The following is a 22,360-nucleotide window of genomic DNA, read 5'->3' as shown; positions in this document are numbered from 1 at the left end:
CTATTCTTAAATTAAGCTTTTGCAAAATTCATCTCTTTTTGACAATGCACAATATCTTGCAAATTGGTATATTTATTTAAATGACCAATCGCATACTGGTGAAAGATAGAGGAACAAATTAAATTTGGGGGGGACAAAAATGGAAGTCAAGGTTTTTTTTTGTTCTCTGTTTTAAGTAAATTGATTTTTTTTTAATTTGGTATTAAAACATAAGGAGCTTTATTAATATTAATATAATTTAAGATTTTGAAAATTTTCAAATATGATTATCCATGTTGAGGGTCAAATGGTTTTTTGGGGAGCTCTCATTAGTCAAAAATTCTCAAGAATATATAAATGGTTATTCAAAACAAGATGTAGACAGTTTTTCTATAGTTTTTATTTCTCATGAACATTCATGTAATTTATGAGTTATTATAACAAATCAGGTTGTTAAGAAACCTGTTCTTTCTAGAGTTTGAACGTAGAACCTTTGACTTCTATAAGTGCTATAAAGCCAATACTAAATTCCAACAAATAACTTTTACTAGAAATGGCATGTTACAGTTTTGGCTACAGCATATCTATCTATATATTACCTGTGCAATACAGTAGAGAATATATATATTATAAAAGAGGGGGGAAGCATATTTGTAGGCATGTCGTATATAGATAAGTACTGTGGAGACAAAAGCATGCATTGTAAAATTAAATATCCAATTTTTATTCATTTGACCCACTTGTATCCAAATACTGAAGGCCATTACCTGTTATACAAGGTAAACTACAGAATGTTACTAAGTACATATAATGTTATATTATTTATTCAAAGGATATAAATGTTTATAGAAAATAAATATTGTATTTTGAATTTGTGACATTTCAATAGGAGACTATAAGGTACATCTTAAGTTTAAAAACAGTAAGGTATCAGTAAGCCATAAAAGAGAAGTTACTTATATTACAAAGATAAGTTTAAAGCTGCTGAGATGGAGTGCATTAATAATAGATTATTTTCAGTGCTTTTTAAAAAAATATATGTACTTTCAATTGAGTTTTTGGATGTTTGAATTCATCATTAATTGTTATCATGAAACTCTATGTCTTCAGCTAAGTAAGTAAATGTCATATGCACATAAAAAAAACCTCATAAACGATGATTACAAATACCAGTATTTAAAACTGTTGACCTTGTAAAACATTTTAGTTTAGGAATCTAAGGGATGCCATAATATAATTCCCACTGTGGTATAGAGTATGTGGTTTCCACCAATAAAAAAGACCACACTCCAGGAATTACATATAAATCAAGTAGAGCCTCCCATGTGATGCCAAGGTGTAATGTTGTACTAAATGCAAGTTTAGCCCTATATCATACTGAGATGAACAGTTCCTTTAGCACATTAATTTTTACTGTTCAAATAGTTATGAATTCATTAGGCATTACAGTTTCAGTAGTTATAATTCTTCAAATTAACTTTTACAATTTCAGTAGCTACAATTCATCGTTATAACTTTATCATTTCAGTGTTAAAAATTTTTCAGTTAGTCTTTAGAATTCTAATAATTAAAATAAATTACACAAAATATGTACATATGGAGATGATAATTACCACTTATGATATAGCTGAGTAAAATTCTTTGTAATGATACATCCAAAGATTTCTGTAGACACACAACCAGCCAAGACTTTTTCTCATCAGAAATTTTTTTAAGAGAAAAGTCAGGCACCAAGGATATTTTAACATTCCAACTTTTGTCATAACAGCTTCAAATAAAAGACAGTATACACGAATTGTATATTCTGATATTATCAGACCATCACAAAAAACTCAAATGTTGTATGAAATGTTCAAAAGTATAATGGATAAAACAAAAAATGTCTATCAAAGCATTAATCTTTTAATGAATATAAAACTTTTTATATGTTTAAACAACAACAATCAGTTTCATATCATCAACTCATTTAAGAAATTCTTTATAAAAGTTACTTTTCTTTATTGCAATTTATTATGTTTTTGAAAGTTTTTCAAAGACTTGTGTCACCAGAATGTTAGCTTATTAGGTATTGCATTATTTACAATGAGCACTTAGACCTGATAAAACTATGCATGGGTGGTGCATCAGTCTAAAAACATTGGTGTTTTTCTGTTTTAAGCTTTTGAAAATGGTTTCTTAGCAAACTTGTAATGGTCATTGTTTGTAGTATTAATATGTCATTTAGATTTTATACATTAAGAGTAAAAAATAACTTTTTTGTGATTGTTACTATTATATATTACTTTATAATGGAAAATGAAGATATAAAAGTCATGTATAAATGAAAAGCTGTTATATTCAAGCAATATAAGGTATCAAGAACACTCATAATGTTTGCAAAACATAAAAAAGAAAAATTATCATCCAATTTTAAATTACACTCATATTTAAGATCACAAAGTTAAAAAATGTCAACATGAAAAAACAAGCAAAAATAATTTTATATGTTTTTTTGGGGTAAATGGTATTGCACCAAAAACTAGAATTTGGAGGTTTAAAAAACAACTATTTAAGTATTTAGAGCAAAAATATTAGACCACTGAAACATCTATCTATACTTTTATGTATGTGTTGTTCATATAAATTAAATTTTTGATCTAAATTTTACAAGACTTAGATGATTACTAATGTTGTAAAAAAAAAAAAGATAAACATAAGGAAATGAACAGAAAATTGATTTGACTTCATTAAGGTTCATTAGTAACTTTATTAAATCACTGTAAAGACATCATATAAATAATTTCCAGTTGTATGGCTATATTTTAATAATGCTAAAGTACTGGTATGTTGTACCAATTTAAAAGGGGAAAAATGTTTTCTAATGTACATGTAGTGAGTACTTAGTATATACTTAAGGAAAGACAGCTTTATAGCATACGTATGTGAGTAGCCCACATGTTTATCCTGCATAAATATGTACATGAATTCCATAATTGTTAAAGATTTGAACTTGAACAAATGTTAAGTTGGAATTTTAATTAAAGAAACAATACTTGAATGCTGTTGTTTCCAGTTATGTGTTTCTTAAATTATTATAGTTCAAAAATTAAGGTTTTAAAACCATCCTTTAATTATTTTTGGGATTTTAATACTTGTCACTTTTAGTGTTTAAAAGCTTAATGTTTGACATTACCAAATGTTTTTAACTCAAGAAGGTTGTGTAAACAGATATAATAATGTTTTACTCTGCTTCTGTTCTATTTAATCTGTCTTCAAGGTTTATATTTTTTATCTAGATCAGTAAAATTTTAGAACTTTAATTTTGCAAAATGTAGTGCATTTGCCTGTTCGTGATTAGGTAGTAATTTTATTTAATTTCTCAGTTCATGGAAGTGCTAAATAAAATTGAGTCACAGATGTCAGAAGAAGAACTACTGAATATATTAAATGACCAAGGTTATTCAGATTACATAGTGGTTTATATGAGGTAAGTGAGAATCAGTTGTAAAGTTTGGAATATTAAGTTTTCAGTCTAATCTTTCTGCATTGCAAAGTATGAGTGATTGTAGTTCTTATTATGTTCACTTTGTTACATATATATGCATATTCAGTTACAGTGTAATAACATGATTAAATTCAAGTTTTCTTGATAAATGTTTTATGTAAGTAGTGCTGTTTTAAAAATAGCTGTGTTATATTTAGTCTTAAAAAAGTGGTCAAAATTGGGTAGAATGAGGATTAAATTAGCAAAATGTAGACAAACTTTTACATTCCAACTTTTAAATACCATTTAAATATACTAAAATGTGATAGATTTTTAATGGTAAATATTAATTAAAAAAGGAGTATTTGTTACTGTATTATTTCAAATAACAAAAGAAGTGAAGTAAAACAAGTTAGAATTAGGTTTGTATATACATATATATGTGTGTGTGTGTGTCATTTGGTTCAGGTGATTAAAAATGTGATTGCTTAAGGTCTGCCTATAAACCTGAAAGAGGGAGTGGGAGTTGTAAAATGCTAGTAAGACCAAGTCTTTTTTTTTTAACTGATAGTCACCACATCTCTGGGCAGTTTTTTAATAAAATAAACTTTAAGTCTGTAGGAATTCATGATATGGGAGTAAAGAAATAATTTGAATGGAAAGTAAAATAAGCTGTTTTAACAAAAATTATGTGTAAATAAAATTTAATACCAGCACATGACTATCTTCCTTTTTGATAAGCATTGTAGTAAAAAATATACCAGTATATACAACTTTAAATGTAGATTTAAACATGAAATTAATAATCATTACTTAAGTGATCTTCCTTTTAACATTCTCTGATTTGATTTGTTGGATAAAAAATTGCCAACTGCTAATTCTTTTTGTAAGATAGAATAAAAAATTGTAGACATTTTCCTTAACAACACATTTTTTTTCTTTCTAGATGGTTATTTTGTTTTTATTATAGAAATTGTGGACAGTGAGTTTGTTATTTCAGTATATTGTATAACATGATAGTTATTTAATCAATTGAAATAAAGGGTGATTACAAATAAAACACCATATTTAAAAGAATTGCATATTAAAAATTACTTGTTCTAGGGGAACAAATATTTCAACAAAGACACATTTATAATTATGGGTGTTACTCAAGAAAGTTTGGATATGTTACAGGGTGTTTCAAAACTATATTACACTACATACCTAAATTATTTCTTATCTTACAAATTAGCATTTGTTTTTATTTCAGTATTTCTCTCTTTTTCCAACAATATGGTACAAAATTGGTGGTTTGAGTAAGCTTGGTGTCAGTATCTAGAATAGTGTGGGGATCAATGAACACTGTCCAGAACAGATTGTGCTTTCAGTAGCTTAACTTAGGGATAGTCTTGAAATGCTGATTGAGAATAGTAGAAGTAATATTGAATAACTTTTGTGACAGTTTTTGAAGCATCCTCTACTATGTTCAACTTTCATTAATAAAGCTTGGATACTGAATGTGTGACAAGCAATTTTAAAGATACAATAATTTTAAATAAGAAGATTGTAATTGTAAGCTTACCATCCTTTGGTTTCATGTTCAACTATTTTGAGTTATGTCTTTAAACAGGCTCCTAACCTCTGGTTATTTACGCAAGGAGGAAGCTTTCTTTTCCAATTTTATTGAAGGTGACAGGACAGTAGTGGAATTCTGTCACCAGGTAATGTGCAATTATTCACTTAAAATGGCTTTAGAAGTTTTGAAAATAAAAAAGATACTTAAAATATGAAGTTCAACTGTAAGTTTTACAATTTTTATATCAATTGTTTTATTTATTTCATATTCTATTTTGCTATTTTTTTTATAAAAATCAACTTGTGAGGATTTATCTACCATTATTTTACTTTTACTTACAGGTATACATTAACAAGTTGATAAAGAATATTTTGGAAACCAGTGAAGTTGATGTCAATCAATAAATATGATTTCAACTGAACTATAATAAACTTATATTAATATACCATGCTAACCCTTAACATCCAATTCATCACAATAAATATGTCAGAATTTGCAAGCATCTTATTATTCTTTTTATACATATAATAGTTCTTGAATCACAATGTAACTGACAGGCATTGTTTCTCACTTGCTATTAGATTGATAGAAACCAGAAGTTTGAGGTAGTTTTCTTCTGTAAGAACGCTATTAGTGATTAATCTTTCTTTCTATATCGGCAGATATTTTTTTATATTTTCAAATTCAAATTAAGATATCATATTTCCAAGAACTTTTGAATTTTTTTAATTCATCCAGCTCTTTTTTTTAGCATCTAGGCTACTGAACCTAACACATCCTTACCTATTAATAAGAATTTTTCTAGATATTGTGTAAATAATTTTATATTTGTTTTAATGTTCTTGTATAAAATTTTGATAGCTTTAGTTAAAACATAGTAATTTTTTGTTCTGTTATATAGTTAAATATAATATTTTTAACCCATGTGCTGAAGTTATTACCATATAATATCAATATTTACTTTGGTTATTGTTAAATAAGCTTGTATAATATAGGTGGTGTATATGTGGTAAAAAGCATAAAATATAATGTAGGTATTATGTTAGAAGTAATTAAGTAGCCAGTTAGCCACTTTGTTTATGTGCATTGTTTGAATAGAATAAATATATATATATAATATTCAGTAAAGACTTGAGTCATCAGAATATTTTGTAGTTGCCTATCATACTCACGAAACAATAAACTTAACTAAACTTGTCTAACTTGATGCCAATTTTATTTCATTTGGGGAAATAAAAAACAAAAACATTTACAAACTGCAACTAATCATAGTTATGTCTGCAAAAAAAGTGTTTTATGTTATATTGGTGCTGTGTCTGTGATAAATCAACATATATAAAGTATGTGTTGTGTGTGTGATTGTTAAAGAAAAATTAACACACGAATTAGATGTTGTGTCTCTAACAAAATGAAATTGGTGTATGCTAGAGGTGTTCAGAAAGAAATGGAACTCTTTCCTATATACTGGCTATGAGTAAATTATGGTAATATGTTAACATCCTTCCACCGTTAGTAGAATTATGATTAGTGACATTCAACACAAAAAACAAAATGGAAACTGTAAATGTGCTGAAATCAAGTTGTTGATGAAGGTAGGATAATTGGGGTTCTGTACTCATTGACTGCTTGCTATTCAGTGACATCATCAATGTATCCCATCATTAAATGGAATATATTAGCATGATAATTGCAGGTTCCACATTACTTGCTGTGCAATGACAGCAATTGAAAAGTTAAGATGGGCAGTTCTTCCCTATCCCAAATGTAGTTTTAGCCTAGTGCCCACTGACTTTTATTCTGTTGATCCTCTCAAGGATGAACAATATGGAAAACACTTTCAGACAACTTATTACCTTACCTGCATTTTACTAAACTATTATGCTGAAGCTCACAGGATGATGCATTGCACTTGTTGGTATTATGTAAAGAAATTATGTCTGATTACCTACATTCTTAGTATCTTTGTTGCATATTTTTGGTTGTAATGTATGTATGTGATATGGTTGGTCTAAGAAAATAAACTGATTTCTATTTTTTTTAATCAATTTTTACATATCATAGATATAATGGTTGTGACAATAAAATAGCATATGAATATACATTCCATGTCTGCAATGAAATGAAAGAAACTCATTGTATTGTAGGTGTATTTGAGATAGAGTAAAATCATCATATGTATTCCAGACACTGTGTTCCTTAACAGATTAAAATTAGCCTATAAACTGTAAGGACTATGTCTGAGATGAAGTGAAGTCTGTGTATATAAGGTTGTTTCTGTGTCTGATGCACTGAAGTCATATGTAATGTAGTTGCTGTATCTGTGACAAAGTAAAATCAGCACATGTGATGTACATATATCGTTTGTTTATGATATAAAATTAGCTTAATATCATGCATCTGCTGTGTTTCAGATGAAGTGAAACCACCATATGTACAGTATAATTGGGTGTTGTGTCTGTAATGAAATATAAAAAGCTTATGGTAATGTACATACTGTATGTTTATGATATATGTAATAAAGAGAAGCAGTGTGTGTATATTTATATATATACATGATATATGTGCTTTGTTTGGTGAAATGAAACCAGTATATGTCACGTAAGCTCTGAGTTAGTTTGATGAAGTGAAATTAACTTAAGTAATGTAGGTGTTGTGCCTAAGATTGAGTTAAATGCATGTATGCATATATATATATATATATATATAATAGAAAGAAATTAATATAGATGTTCTTTATGTGTGTGAAAAAGTGAAATTAGTATATATGTAAAGTGTTTTTGAAGTGTGTATATGAGGAAATGAGACCAGTCTATATATTCTAGGTGCATTTAAAATAGTTAAATCAATACATATAATTAAGCTGCAGTGCCCATGTGATCAAATGAAGTCAGCTAAAGTAGTGCAGTTGTGTTATTTTAGTGAAGTCAAGTCATTGTATGTATTGTAGGTGCTGTGTGTGTGTTATGAAGCTAACTCTAGCATATGTTATATAGGTGTTATGTTAGGATGAACTGAAGTTATCTAATATTTATAAAGCATTAATCACATTTTTATCTTTTTAAGGAAGTGGAACCTATGTACAAGGAAAGTGACCACATTCATGTAATAGCCCTGACCCTTTCCCTTGGGGTTGGAGTTAAAATTCAATATATGGACAGGGGTGAAAGTGAGAAAGTCAATGCCCACAACTTTCCTGAAGACGTAGCTCCTAGAATTCATCTCTTATACAGACCAGGACACTATGATATACTTTATGAATGAATGATTGCACAGAAATATTGAAGCATAGCCATAAATTCATTCCAGCTTTTCCTACAAAACTAAAGACTGTCTGGATGACTTGGCTGTTGACCCTACATTTTGTTTGTGAATAATCCTAATAGACAAGTTGTAAACCTTCACATTAGTTTGATTGGTTTTAAAAGATAAGGTTCTTGATTATTAGACCTTCCTAACTCTGTCCTGTTTACTTCTTCTCTTGAGGGTGCTCACTGTTTATACCTGTTAAAACTTTTAAGTGTGTATTAACTTTGGATATTTAGATGTATTTTCTTTGTAATGTTTTAATGTAAACCACAAAACATTTTGTACAAAATAAAAAGTGATACATAGATTACTGCACTGTTGTGAAACACTATATTGCTCAAGAATAAACTGACATCAAGATTAAGATTCTAAGTATGTTTTTATTACAGTTATACATCATTAGTTACATCAAAAGTATGAAGTGGCATCTCAGTATACATATTTCTGTTGAAGGTGTTATAATAATGTTTTAATCATAAAACTTTTGTTTGTTATGTAAAACAACGTTCTGGGTACAAAGTCACACAAATGCCCTTGCATTTATACACAATATTAATTTTAACTTCTAAATTTTATATAAAACAAAAAATTAGGCATTATTAAGCCCAGTGAGAGATACACTGCACGTTTTTTCTTTTGGTAGTTAGTCTATTTATTTATCTATATTATAAATGTTTTCATACCTCTGTTGGTATATTCTTTTCCAATTAATAATTTTGACTAATAAATTGCCCTATCTCTAGAGAAGGAAATATCTTCATAACATTGAATTTAAAATTCAGTAATAAAACAACATAAACCAGTATTTCAGATTCTCTTGATTTTAGTAATCATTCAATACAGCTCTTGGTGTATGGATATATTTATGGATATTTCAAAAAAGTTTATAGTTTTTCCCTTACAAATCTGTTTTCTAATACTTTTAAGCTTTGTTGTCTTATTTATTAAGTAACAGAATGTGATGATGTGCTGATAATATTGTTATAGCTTTATTTTCCTATGTTACGATTAACTGAAACATAAAATCATAAACTTCTTGTTATATATTTTTAATTGATTGATAGCAACATTTATAATATTTGTCATATTCTTCTTGGTTTAAAAAAAAATTCAAATTTACCATGAAAGTTGTTCTTTTATGTTAAAGCTACAAGATATGAAAAATCAATCTCTTGTAATGGATTTCACAAAAAGTTAAGAAACTTATATTTAGAGGAACTGTCCTTGTGTGTCTCGATGATCAAATAACCAACCCATGTAGACATCACTTTATTTAAGTACAATAAATCTAACATGTATTTATTTTACATTTCCATTTTTTCCACATCTCTATGATATTGTGCAAAACTTTGTGTCATAGGCAGTGAGTGTTATCATTCTTTAAAAAGCATAAGCAAAGGCTTTTGATTGTTTGTTTTATCTGCATGGATATATTTTTTTTTCACTAAACTTTGTTATGATACTACAGACATGATGTTGTCTACTAGGAATTCTTATAATATCAGCTTGTAGGTAATTGCTCTACATTTGGTAAGAGTAGTTTATTAACAGTTTTATTGAGTTTTTGTGTTAAAAATGTTATTGATATTACAAATTTGTATGTTTCTAATTTGATTTGTAATTCTGAGAGAAATTCATGAAGTTAAGTCTGAGTCTAAGTAAAATTGTAAAAGTGTTGAATGGAATTATGATTAAGGTGTAAATTGGCATACTGTATTGCAGTCTATAAGTAAAGCATTCATTTCAAATATTTTGTCAAAGTTACTAAGTGTTCCATCCATAACACACTGAATGAAACCTTAGAATTAATGTGGATACATTTTACCAACCGTATCTTGAACCATTTTATTTCAAAGGCTAAACTTTTGATTTGAAGTTTCATGATCTGATTACTTACACATCATCAAAGTCAAATAAATAAACATTGAAAACATTATTTAAAAGTAATGAAAAAAAAGATACGAAATTCTCTCACAGACAACTTTAATATGCAATTGTGAATATATTGAAACACCTCTGATAAGTAAAGCTGATGCTAATTCTATATGTAGAAGAAATACTCTACAAACTGCATCTGTATCTTATATTCATATGTACAGAAACAGTTAACAATGAAGGAATAAGAAATGTTTTAGAGAAAGGGAAAATCCATCAGTATAATTGTAAGTATATTAAACTTTTTGTGTTGAAAGTATATTAAAGGTGAGGTCAGGAATTATTTATTTTGTGTTAAGTTTTCTATTTACTGTTTAAACAGGTTTTTAACCACAGTCAGTCATTTTCTTTTAAATTGTATTGAATTTTGTATGGACTTAATATTTTGGCCAATGTCTACTGCAGATACCACTTTTTTCAATTTTTATCTCTAACAGAATGGATTACGACTTATAAATTAAGAAAATTCTTATTAGTTCAAATATACTCAGTTTCATACTGTTTAGAAGGAATTATCTTATAAATATAGACTTAATAACTCTTCTAAAGAAGTGAACCATTAAAGTTTTCAGTTTTCTATAACAGAGAGAAATATTACCAGTACAATTAGAGTAGAAGTCACTATAAATGTGAATATGTATTTTGCAGTCATCTAATATTGTAACTGTAAAACCTGATTGAAGTAAAATTCATTGTAAGGTTTCAGTTGCAGTATATAATTCTTCACATTTTACAATTTAAGGTATGTTAACATTCTGTAAGATTTGATGCTTCTTACTAGATCTTTTAATTATTTCTCCATTTTCGTTCTTTCACTGTAAATTTGATTTCTTTGTTTCTATATTCTCAGAACTATATATTGTTACCAATCATTGTTTCTTGTTAACTGAAAAGTAATGTGTTTGTTTGTGTCATTTATAAAATTAAATTTCAATGGTTAGTGGTATTATCAACAAAAGTAACTAATGTGTTAATGCTTTTATCAAAATACTGATAATTTATTTGTACACATCAAGTTTCACATCTTACACATAAAATATTGTTTCTGAATTATAGTCACTTCACTCTTAGTATTCATTTTATGAAAACAATAAATATACATACATTAAGTAGTGTTGAAACAAGCTTAGATAGAGTAATCATTTACTGTTTTGGATTGTATGTAGTTGACATACAGAATTGTTAATGTTTTCTTTCATATATGTAGTTCAAACAATAATTGTACATATATGTGAAAACACAAATTGAATACAAGATTTTAAAAGGTCAAATATTTTGTTCAGAAAAGAGATTTGGGCAAATTTGACATTCACTTCCTGTGACAAACTGGCAATTTAGATTTTATGAAGGAAAAATGTGTAATTGTAAATTTATTGTGTAAAATGAACTGTTTATAAAAAAAACAAACTTTGCTCTAAAAATGTACAGCAAAACTAACATTTTTGGATGTTATAAAATCACAGATTTTTTTCCTAGAAACAAGTCAGTTAAAATGCAGGTGTTTATAATTTTTATCTTACATTATAAAAAAACTACAATAAAATATCTTAAAGAGTGTCAGTGGCTTTAAAAAAAGCACTTGACACAATCAATGGCCATGTATCTATTATTCTCTGGCCTGGTGATTAGGGTGCTCGACTCATGATCTGTGGGTTGTGTGTTTGAATCCCTGTCCCATCCAACATGCTTGCCATTTCAGCCCTGGGGGAGCTATAATGTGACGGTCAATCCCACCAGTCGTTGGTTAAAGAGTAGCCCAAGAGTTGACTGTGGGTGGTGTTGACTAGCTGCCTTTCCTCTAGTCTATCACTCCTAAATTAGGAACAGATAGCCCTTGTGTAACTTTGTGCAAAATTCAAACAAAACCATTATTTTCAAACAACAACAATAAAAGTCACAAAAAAAAAGTCTAGCCTTTTTTTATGTACAGAGTAGCTTATTGTAATTTCCATGTGGAAACTTGTCACAACAGATTTTCAATGGTACAATGAAAATATTATTCTGAATGATCCACAAACAGATTCTTTAATAACAGATATAAAGTTAGTGATAATTTTAAGTCTGAATAGAAATTCTAGGAGCTATCATTTACTTAAAAGAATTCTAAACCAAATTTAAAAAATTTGGCTAACTATTAGTAATTTATTTTCATTCTAATAATATAAAACTTTACTTTGGGGTAAGGTTGGCTGATTATGAATATACATAAAATTTTATATAAAAAACTATCATAGAATATTTTTTTTAACCTCACAGAAACAACACACTTTTAATTATTTGCAATATAATTTTTATGAGTATGAAAGTAACTTGTGGTTCAAGCTATGTAAATTATTACTTCGAAAATGTATGCTTGTTCATGAATAAAATTATTTTGATGGTCTAAAGTGTGTGCTTATCTGTAAATATACACCGTTTTGATAAATATTCAGGTTGTTTGAGGTGTCTTGTTAATAATTATGTTAAATATATTTTAGTTAACTCTCAGTGTTTAACAGTACTGAAGTAAGAAGAAAATGATGAATGAACTTTGTTTTATGATGCTTGATGTAATTTCTAGCTTTAATACTTTTACATTAAGCTACTGTTGGAAGGCAGAAAAGTGTGTACACTGATAGCACTTCCAAATTCATTGATATGCATATTTAAAATACAAACCATAGCAATAACCTCCAAGAGAGAATTATGCTCCTTTGAATGGGATAGATAGGAGGGGGGATGGTCACTAAACTGCACCTATAAAAGATGCTAACACCAGTGCTCCATCATAAACTTAACCACTTGTAGTAGTGAGTAGTTATGACCACTTGGTATTCGCATCACCCATCTTTTTGCTTCATCTCTGGATACAGTTTACTAATTTCATTACCAGATCAGGTTGTTTCAATTAATGAATCTGTTTACTTGTGGACTGCTTTGAACTCATTATCTCAACAGGGGCAGATGCAATATTCTTGGCCGAACTTTGCTCCTTATGTTCGTCTGTTTCTTATTTCCTGATGTTTAGTTAGCTCTCTGCTATCCCATCAATGTTGTTGGTCTCTGGGACTCTTCCTCAGTATATTGTCTCCTTGGTTTATTATAGTATCAGTAGCTCCTTCACAGTCTCAATGTCCATTTTACTTAACTTTCTGTTTCATTCTTTTTTATTTTCATTTTATTACTTCATCATTTCATTATATTTTCAATCCCGCTTGAAGCACTTGTCATCCTGAAGGAGAGCCTGGTTTCTATTTTATTCTTACCAAAATAACTTCTCTTCTGATATCTGAGTGCTGTAATGGTTTTTCTTGCCGGCCAGAATCTTTTGGACCACTTGATAAAACAATAATGGAAAGATCAGTCCATTTAATGATAAAAAAAACTTATTTATTGAACTTCTAGTTCCATAGTTGGTGTAACCAACGTTTACCAATAGGCCTAAATTCGTAACTGACGCTAAACAGATATTTTTACTTATTTGATGCCCCCCAGTGACACAGCGTTATGTCTATGGACTTACAACGCTAGAATCCGGGTTTCGATACCCGTGGTGGACAGAGCACAGATAGCCCATTGTGTAGCTTTGTGCTTAATTACAATAAAACAAAAACAAACTTATTTTATAATTCTTTCGCAACCCTGTTCTTTCATCGAAATACAAGCTCAGAATTCACAGCACGGACTGACTGACATTAACAGGCAAACTGACTAAATCATGCATTGGTTACTCATTAAATGACTAAAAGACTCGCTAACTCAGTAATTTATTTTAATACACTCAAGACTAACTCCCTTTTTATCAATGGTTCAAACTATACCTAAACTTTGAGAAAAGTTCCAGATATTAAGGCCACACGACCCGTTACGTTAAAATTCCTTCCGGCTAAACAACAACATAATTTTTTGGAAAGGTCTAGGTGGAAAGCAAAGCAGTCAGCACACAGAGGATAATATTTCTTCACACATCGCTTCTCATGTAGCTTTGCGCGAAATTAAAAACCAAACCAATTCACATTTTTTTGTCATTATTTAAAATTGCATTTGCTCTTCAAGACTTAGGGCTCACGCATTTAATATACAACAAGCATATGAATAAACCACATAAACATCATAACAGTTACAACTACAACACCCTTTTCTGTCTTGAACATACACACGATGCGTAGTGACGCAACTGGACACAGAGCACCAGTTACCAGTACGCCTTCGTCGAATTACATCAAGATGTTAGCATCAAACACAACAAAACCATGAAGACTTTTATAATATCTCAAGTATGTATTATTTGTTCACAAATAGTTTAAAGTAAGTAAATCAATAACCTTCAAAGTGTGAGCCAATAGACAATGACAAAACAACAAACAATAGAATCAAAGCAATAAAAACTTAAATCAACCAGAGGACAAGAGCAAAATGTTGTGTAGAAAAACAGGTTGAAATTACCTCAGTACATATTATAAATCTAAGTGTTAAACACAGTGTGGAATGTTGAAGATATAAATCTACGATTACCTTCTATTTCATAATCTGACACTGTTTTCTTTATACATGACATTAATCAAACTAATATAAATGAAAGCCACTGGAAACTAAATTACACTGGAGCATTTAATTAGATAAAAGATAAAGTCATCAAAATAAGCTGAAGCATAAACTTATCTTCAGAATTAACCTAATAGACAGTTGACGTGTACTTAATGTTAAATTAGGGAAAAATACTTCAAATAAAGTTAAACAACAGCCACTCATTAGTTTAATTATAATTTGTTAAATGAGCATGATTACTTGTCAAATGATCAGTATTTATAGGTTTAGTATAACATAAAGTACGAATAAATAAAGATGATGGGAGTAAACTAATGCCCACAGTTGTGTCACTGCCAATTCTTCCATGGTCTTGATGCTGGACAACACGAAATGGTAGTTGTGCTACTTCACTAAAGGTTATGATCAGTTTGGGCACTTCTTCCATTTCCGTGTCAGTTATTCTAGTTGTGCCTATTTTTTGCCGAAAGGCCTCGCATGTTAGCAAATAAGATAGTCACATGCTATTTGCACTAACTTTAAATATGCCGAGTAAGCACTAGTCATCTCCACTTATGATACGTCAAGAAGCCAAGCTGCTATATAGAGCGTTAGCCAGGTGTGTTACAAAATAACGCAACATTGCTTTCTCTAGAAATACACGAAACATGGTAACTACCAAGAAAAGAATTAACTCAAATTTAATGCCTTGTTACATCATCCTAGTAACATGGTTTACGCTTTAGGAGGAAAGTCATAAACCATTCACATTCAGTATGACCCATTCTTCCACAGTTTTAAGACTTCTAGGTCCTTTAGTACATTATAGGAGCTATCTTAGACAGTTCTGAGTACAGTCCGTATCAGAATCTTCACATGCTACTAACCACTCTCTATCCTGACCATTGAAGGTACAGCCGTCGCTAGATTAGCTTATCTGTTTGTTTGCAACAGAACTAAAAGAACACTACTCTACCTTAAATCACACTGAGTTAACTTTAGTTTTTCTAATCTCGCATTCGTTTTAGTATTTGTATATTTGCTTGTTTAAAGACAAATGCATTTTAGATCAACTCATTTTCTTACTAGCCGTGTTTCTACAAATTTATCTAACCATCCTTTGCCAGTGAGGAACTTAGCTTCTCGGTAATAACATCATCCCAGCAGCATAAACACTTCCACAAGTAACTCGTTTTGTAAAATTTTAATACAGATATTTACGTAATATGCTTCTCCCATTAACTACTAGGAAAACACTTGAATCAGAATGATGATAAAGTACTATTTATTATCGTGGCCAGTTACTAAAACCCATAGTAGTGCTGCTTGTTCCATACACTATCATTAATGAAACAAAAAATTCAACCACAGCTAATGCAATGGCAAAACAATGAGATAGCCGACTTACAAACTCTGTACTTTAGCAGCAAAAGTAGAAAGTTACAGTTTTCTAGTTGTACTTTCTTCTATCTTAAGGCAACAACATCTATGTTACTCTGCTGGAACAATGTATGAGTACTGCTATGTACACAAATATCCGTGTGCTTTCACACGTAGGAAGGTATACACACGAACACCAGATAATTCTCAGGTGAAACCGTTGAATATGTTATTAATAATCACCACATTTTTCTCTACCTGAGCAAAGAACGAAAACGTCATTCAACTTTATGCTAGTCATAACTATCTCAGTTATCATCACTAGTTATATTAGTTGCATGTTGGCTTCTTCCACTTATTACCTATGAATCAGGGATAAAACTTCACTTCATAATAGTGCCCTTTGATCAGTGTTCAGAAAGCAAGGAACGTAATCTTTCAATTACTATACGGTCTGGTCTTCTCAAAAAGCATTCCTCTTAAAGTTTCCAAAAGCTTACCAGTTTCACCTTTCAGATAACTACACAGTGCCTTTTCAATTAATTTTTTATTGTGAATCTAAAAATAAACCTGGCACTGGGAAAGTTGGTTATCTATAAATACGGCGGAGTAAGAGTTAAAATGACTTTGAATTATCTTTTTGTAATCAGAATTTCTAGTTTGGTGGATCATAAATTACTGTAATCTAGATGTATGGAATCTAAATACAATACCATTCTATTAGATTAGGAAATAATGTTAAACCTTAATTTAGCACATCAACATGCTGATAATCTCTTATACATTTCATGTAATATTTTCACCTGGTGTTGTAATATATTTAGTTGAACGAAATTTTTTATGACAAAAAATAATGATCTCAGTGGCCAAAAATATATAAATGGGAGTGCTGTTTTGGAAGGTCAAGTCCTGATGCGGATAAACAATTTTCAACAAAAGTTTTACTTACATACATTAATTGTAATAGGCGATTTATGCATATGTGGATGTAATTTAGCGGGTGCGATTGCCCCTGTTGAACTCCCCCTTCTTCCCTACTCGCATGTAATGGGCAACTTTTTTGTGTCGTCATGAAAAATAAAAAAATTGGTCGAGACACTATCCTGAGACGCTTAAACTACTGACATAGAAAACACCTGTACAACGTTTTACAAAAACAAAATAAATCAATTATTTTTTTTTTTGAAACAACAACTTACAACTTTACAGTGTTTCATTGTTTATCTGTTGGCTTTCGTGCAAAGCTAGCCGTTCCTAATTTTGAAGGGCCTTAAGCTAGCCAACAACATCCACCGCCAACTGTTGGGCTATTCTTACTAAACCGAATAGTATACTGTGTCCCTGAAAGAATGGAGCATGATTTTTTTATGGTTGTAACGGGGCACGAACCATTGAATCACGTTATTCTTCCTAAATTTGTTGGTTTACACAAAAGGTAATGTTTTTCTTATGGGTTTTTATATATATATATATATCAATTTATGTTGTCTTGTATGCATGAGTCTTAAAGCAAAAGTAAAATTTCTAGCTTTGATAGATTGCTATAGAAATTAGCTTAAGTTTATGGAAAGTAAGTTACAAGTGAGAAAATTTCCTAAAATAGTTAATTGAAGAGAGAATGGTACCGCAGTTGAAATAACTATTAATGTTGTTATTTCATATCTGCAGGATATATCTATTTTGGTATTTATTTTTACAAATTATTCTGTTGATGTTCTACACGTAATTAATGACATTCTTGTAAATATGATGTCGAAGGGTCGTCAATTTATACTAATCTTTTCGCTTAGATAAAGGTTACGTACGACAATGGCTATCGCATAGAAGCTTATACCAATCTGACCCTCGGTCTGTGTCCATTTCCTGGGTCGGGGTAAGTCCAGCTCAGAGAGTGATACGGACACTTGCACAAGTTGATAAGAGTTGGGGCTCTCTTGCTTGATTATGTAATTTAGAATATTTATTGACTTAAACAATCCATGGATTATGGGATACTGCACTAGAGCCCTTTGTATAATTTGAAATGACATTAGAACATTATCCTTCCTGTCTCTTTATCCTGTACAGACATTCAGGAAATCCTTCTAGCATCTTGACAGCCAGTGTAATTACAACAGAAAAGTTATAAGAATATATATAATATATATAAGAAGTTTATATAAATATAGTAGGTGAATTGTACTACGCTTTTATGAACAAAATGATTGTTTACTTGGTAACTGTGTTTGCTTGTTTTTCCTTTGCTGCCTGTACTTGATTTGTTCTCTACTTGACATCTCCTGTGTTTTTTGAATACTTATGGCTACTAGTGTTCCTGAATACATACCCACAAGTAAATTGCATGATTCACACAAACATACGTGTCCCCAGAGTAGAGGACTGGAAATGATGTCGGCCATTTGTCGGTTAACGTCAATGGCTTCTGAACTCGTTGTCTTTAAAACAGAAACATTGCAGAGCTTGCCTATTATGAGCGAAAAGAACATGAGAATCCTGTCCTGTTAGGATAACTTAAAATCTTCATTGAATCTGCAATAAAAACCATTTATGGAATTACAGAAACACTTACTATTTTCAAACTTGAGAATCTTTCAATAAACTCTCCACGCCGTAAACCTACTTTTAATTACTCAAGTTTAATAAAGTTGATGACAGCTTTGATACAAAAATAATATTGTATAGAAACAAGTCTGAATCATTAACTTATATTTTTGAGCAAAATATTCTGTCTCAAGCTATAAAATGGGAAATAACTGTTTAGTGTTTTACTCATTTAATTTGTCTTATTGTGCTTTTCTGAAAATATTTAGTGTCTTTTACGGTACTGTCCAGCTAATTAGCTCATTGACATTTCTTCAAATAACTTCTAATGATTTTTATATTCAAAAATATTTTGTATACAAAATACTTTTTACACTAAAAGGCAAAAAGAACGATTTAGCGTTAGTTTCAGATATTTGTGCAACGCCACACAATGATTATTATCTGCGCTAGCTGTCCTTAATTCTAAATTGTAGACCAGAGAGAAGGAAGAAAGTAAACAGTAACCACCGCCAATTCATTGACTACTCTAATCGAAAGGTGGGATTTAACCATCACTCATTACACACCCACAGCCTTACGATTTTTTTTTCTCGATGACGAGACTCAAACCATCGCTCCTTGGATCCACAGCCTACCACGCTAACCTATAGGTCACGCTTGGCCAAGATAGGAAAAAACGTAATTCTAGTTATTTTCACACATAGCGATTTTATTTTAATTGAAACTTCTTACACACTAAGAAATATTTTAAAATGTCCAGAATTTTAACCAGTAGGTTTTCCTTGCTTGATCATACTTGAAGAGTAAGTGAATAAAAATATTGTAAAATCAACTTAAAAATTGGGTAAAGATATGAAGACAAGTAGAAATTTGTGACTAGAAAGTTATGCCAAGTATCGATATCGTGTATATCTATATACATAAGGCTTTATCACTTTTACAAGAGAACAAAAACAACAACATTCGAACTCAAACTGAAACACTTCACACTCTTTGTGCACAGCTAAACTGAATAACAAATAATGGTCCACAAATCTGTTAGAAACTAGAAATTTTATGTCAGAGTTTATAAATACTAAGACCTTTTGCATTTTGTATACATAGAATGAGTTTTTATATGTAAAATAGTGATTTGATTTGGGTAATTTTGTGCTTTTAATAAAACCAATATCTATTTTGTTCTTAGATCAACGTGTTTTGGGAATTTTAGACCATTCTATTCACTTTCTCGAAAGTCACAGACGTCCTTATATTCTATAAATACAGAAAATATAATTGTAATTACTGCAGTTTTAGCTTATTATAGTAAATGTTTGGGTGAGTTTTACACATCTGACATTTGAAACTATGGCAAAAAATTCTATAGAGTTTGTTTTTTATCACAGGGCTCTTCAACTGGCGATCGGAGGGTCACAACTAAGTCACAATGGATAATCATGAGGACCGCCGACAGTCAGCAAACAAAAAAGTTAAAGAAATATGAAAACAACAACAAGAAAATCAAAAAACAAAACGGTAACGCTGTAAATAAGCTTGTGATTAAGAGATGCAAGACTTTTGCATGGTCGTTATAACCACATACATGACTAATACAACAAGCACTTAGTAATTTTATGTGTGTGAAAGTCCTCTAGACATTTAAAAATGTTTGTAATGATACTCCGTTAAATGTTACATTGTTATTGTTGAAGTACTATTCATATGGTGAAATTAGTTCAATATAGTAACATTGTTTTAAACAATATTTATTATGTAGCTTAAAAAATGTACTTCTGGCCCATCTACTCCAAACCTTTTTCCAGTCTGCCCCCCCTCATTAAAAAATAGTTGAAGAGTCTTGCTTTACCACACCAAGACTACCAAATATGGGCAAATTTTTATAGTTGACAAGGCTTTCCCAAGAACATAAAAATTATGCTATAGTTTTTCAATAGAGATAATCCAGTTAAAAAACACAATTTGCATTAATTACTGTTAATTTCAACCGCATGGTGATGAGTTAATGATTCAGGATAAAAGTGTTTTATCATGCCTTCGTATACAATACTGTGGTAATTTTTTTATGAATATTTAAGTGAAGATATCACCGAATAGTTTTTTAAAAAGTTGTAGCTCTAGTACTTAATCTGGTAGCAGAATACCTATAATAGAATAATACCATTACTTAAAGTATAAAAATGTTTCAGGTTACGGTTGATAAAGTGATTCCAATCTCACAGTCTCTGTCAATGCAGAGAATAAAATACAACAATCTATTCGAACTTTAGTTAACATTTGATAGTTAAATGGGTTGTAACGAATAATTAACACACCAAACATAATTAACACTTAACAACATCGATATTCATAATTAATTCCATTAGGGCGTTCAAACTACACTCAATTAACGCTAACATTTATACTTTTGTTGTGGCTATGGTTTGTAACGGTAAGTTTTTTGTTTTGTTTTTGATAAACCGAATTTGTTACAAATATTATAGTTTATTTTAGTTTTATTATGATACAAATAGAAAATCCATATCGATTAATGTCAGTACATAGGTACTTCAGAAATAAAATTTTATTCGTCCTGCTATTACTCGCTTTTTTGTTGCTATTACTTTCACCTTAGGATTTTAATATTTGATACCATTATAGTTGCATCAGGGGCGTCATCTGAGGGAGCCGACAGGGGTGATCGCTTCCACAAAGCTTGGGAGAGGCCCTCGAATAGCAATTTCTGCGAAATATTAAATATTTCTATTCAGGTTGGATTAACATATATATGCAATTTATGTCCTGGCATAGGGCTCATAACTGAATGTGGGGGCCTACGCGAGGTTAACCTTCATTGCCTCTCTCACCTCCATCCAAGCCTTTTGTGAAATAACGTTTCTGAGGTGCACAAGGAAATTTTATTAAAATTATTTTCGTTGTAATGTGATAAATCAGAAATAAAGTGTCTGCTGCTTCTTGTGACAAAATTGGGTCTTTTTAAATGGTGCGTTTATTTGATACATGTAGATTGATAATGTTAATGTAAGGTGCACGTGTGGAATGTGTAGAGAAGGAAAGGATCTTTCTTAAAAGTACTCTAAGTTCAATGTTGAAGTTGTCTTAGAAAAGTGTTTCAAGTTAGTTACAATACTAAAATATTTTACTTATTTGAAGTTAAGCACAAAGCTACACGATGAGCTATCTGGGCTCTGCCGACCACGGGTATCGAAACTCGGATTCTATCGTTGTAAATCCGCAGACAAACCGCTGTGCCACTGGGGGGGGGGGCTACTGATTTGGTAACACAACCTATAAAAGCACAAATATATAGCGGTTTACTTCTTCCAAGTGTATTAGCACACGCATCGCTGCCGTTTAATAGGAAGTTGGATTAGAATGGACAAACTGTTCTTAATAATCACTGCAGTTCTCATAAACAACTGAACCGAAGCAACAACAACAAAATAAGTCACCTGAAAACGCAGTGCACGAAAAACTTAGTAGCCAAGCATGACTGTAAAAAAACAAAACAAAAGGAAAATCTATATATTTCAGAAACAAATATATAAAAATATTTATATGATAACTTGTAGTAATTTGTGTCTTATGTGACTACTAAATATCTCGTTTCGCCAAGATTTCCTTGATAACGTTTTATTGTTAACCTAATAACTTTAGTTTTGGTTTGAATTTCGCGCAAAGCTACACCAGGG

The 22,360-nt window shown here is 30.3% G+C and overlaps 1 protein-coding gene across 2 annotated transcripts in view; it reads left to right on the top strand.

Moving 5' to 3' along the window:
* LOC106457165 (ubiquitin thioesterase OTUB1-like) overlaps nucleotides 1-10,054 on the top strand; it is a 22,417-nt gene extending 12,363 nt beyond the window's left edge. For both annotated transcript variants that reach the window (XM_013916552.2, XM_013916553.2), the window contains 3 exons: nucleotides 3,342-3,445; nucleotides 5,055-5,145; nucleotides 8,064-10,054. In XM_013916552.2, the coding sequence (XP_013772006.1) occupies nucleotides 3,342-3,445; nucleotides 5,055-5,145; nucleotides 8,064-8,261 (393 nt within the window). In that variant the 3' untranslated portion in view covers nucleotides 8,262-10,054. The remainder of the gene's footprint in view (nucleotides 1-3,341; nucleotides 3,446-5,054; nucleotides 5,146-8,063) is intronic.
* The last annotated feature ends 12,306 nt before the right edge of the window (nucleotides 10,055-22,360 follow it).

Source organism: Limulus polyphemus, unplaced genomic scaffold, assembly GCF_000517525.1.
Source record: "Limulus polyphemus unplaced genomic scaffold, Limulus_polyphemus-2.1.2 Scaffold298, whole genome shotgun sequence".
NCBI classification, from domain to species: Eukaryota; Metazoa; Arthropoda; class Merostomata; order Xiphosura; family Limulidae; genus Limulus; species Limulus polyphemus.
The sequence above is the reverse complement of the archived record's forward strand: the minus strand, read 5'-3'. Positions and strand labels throughout refer to the sequence as shown.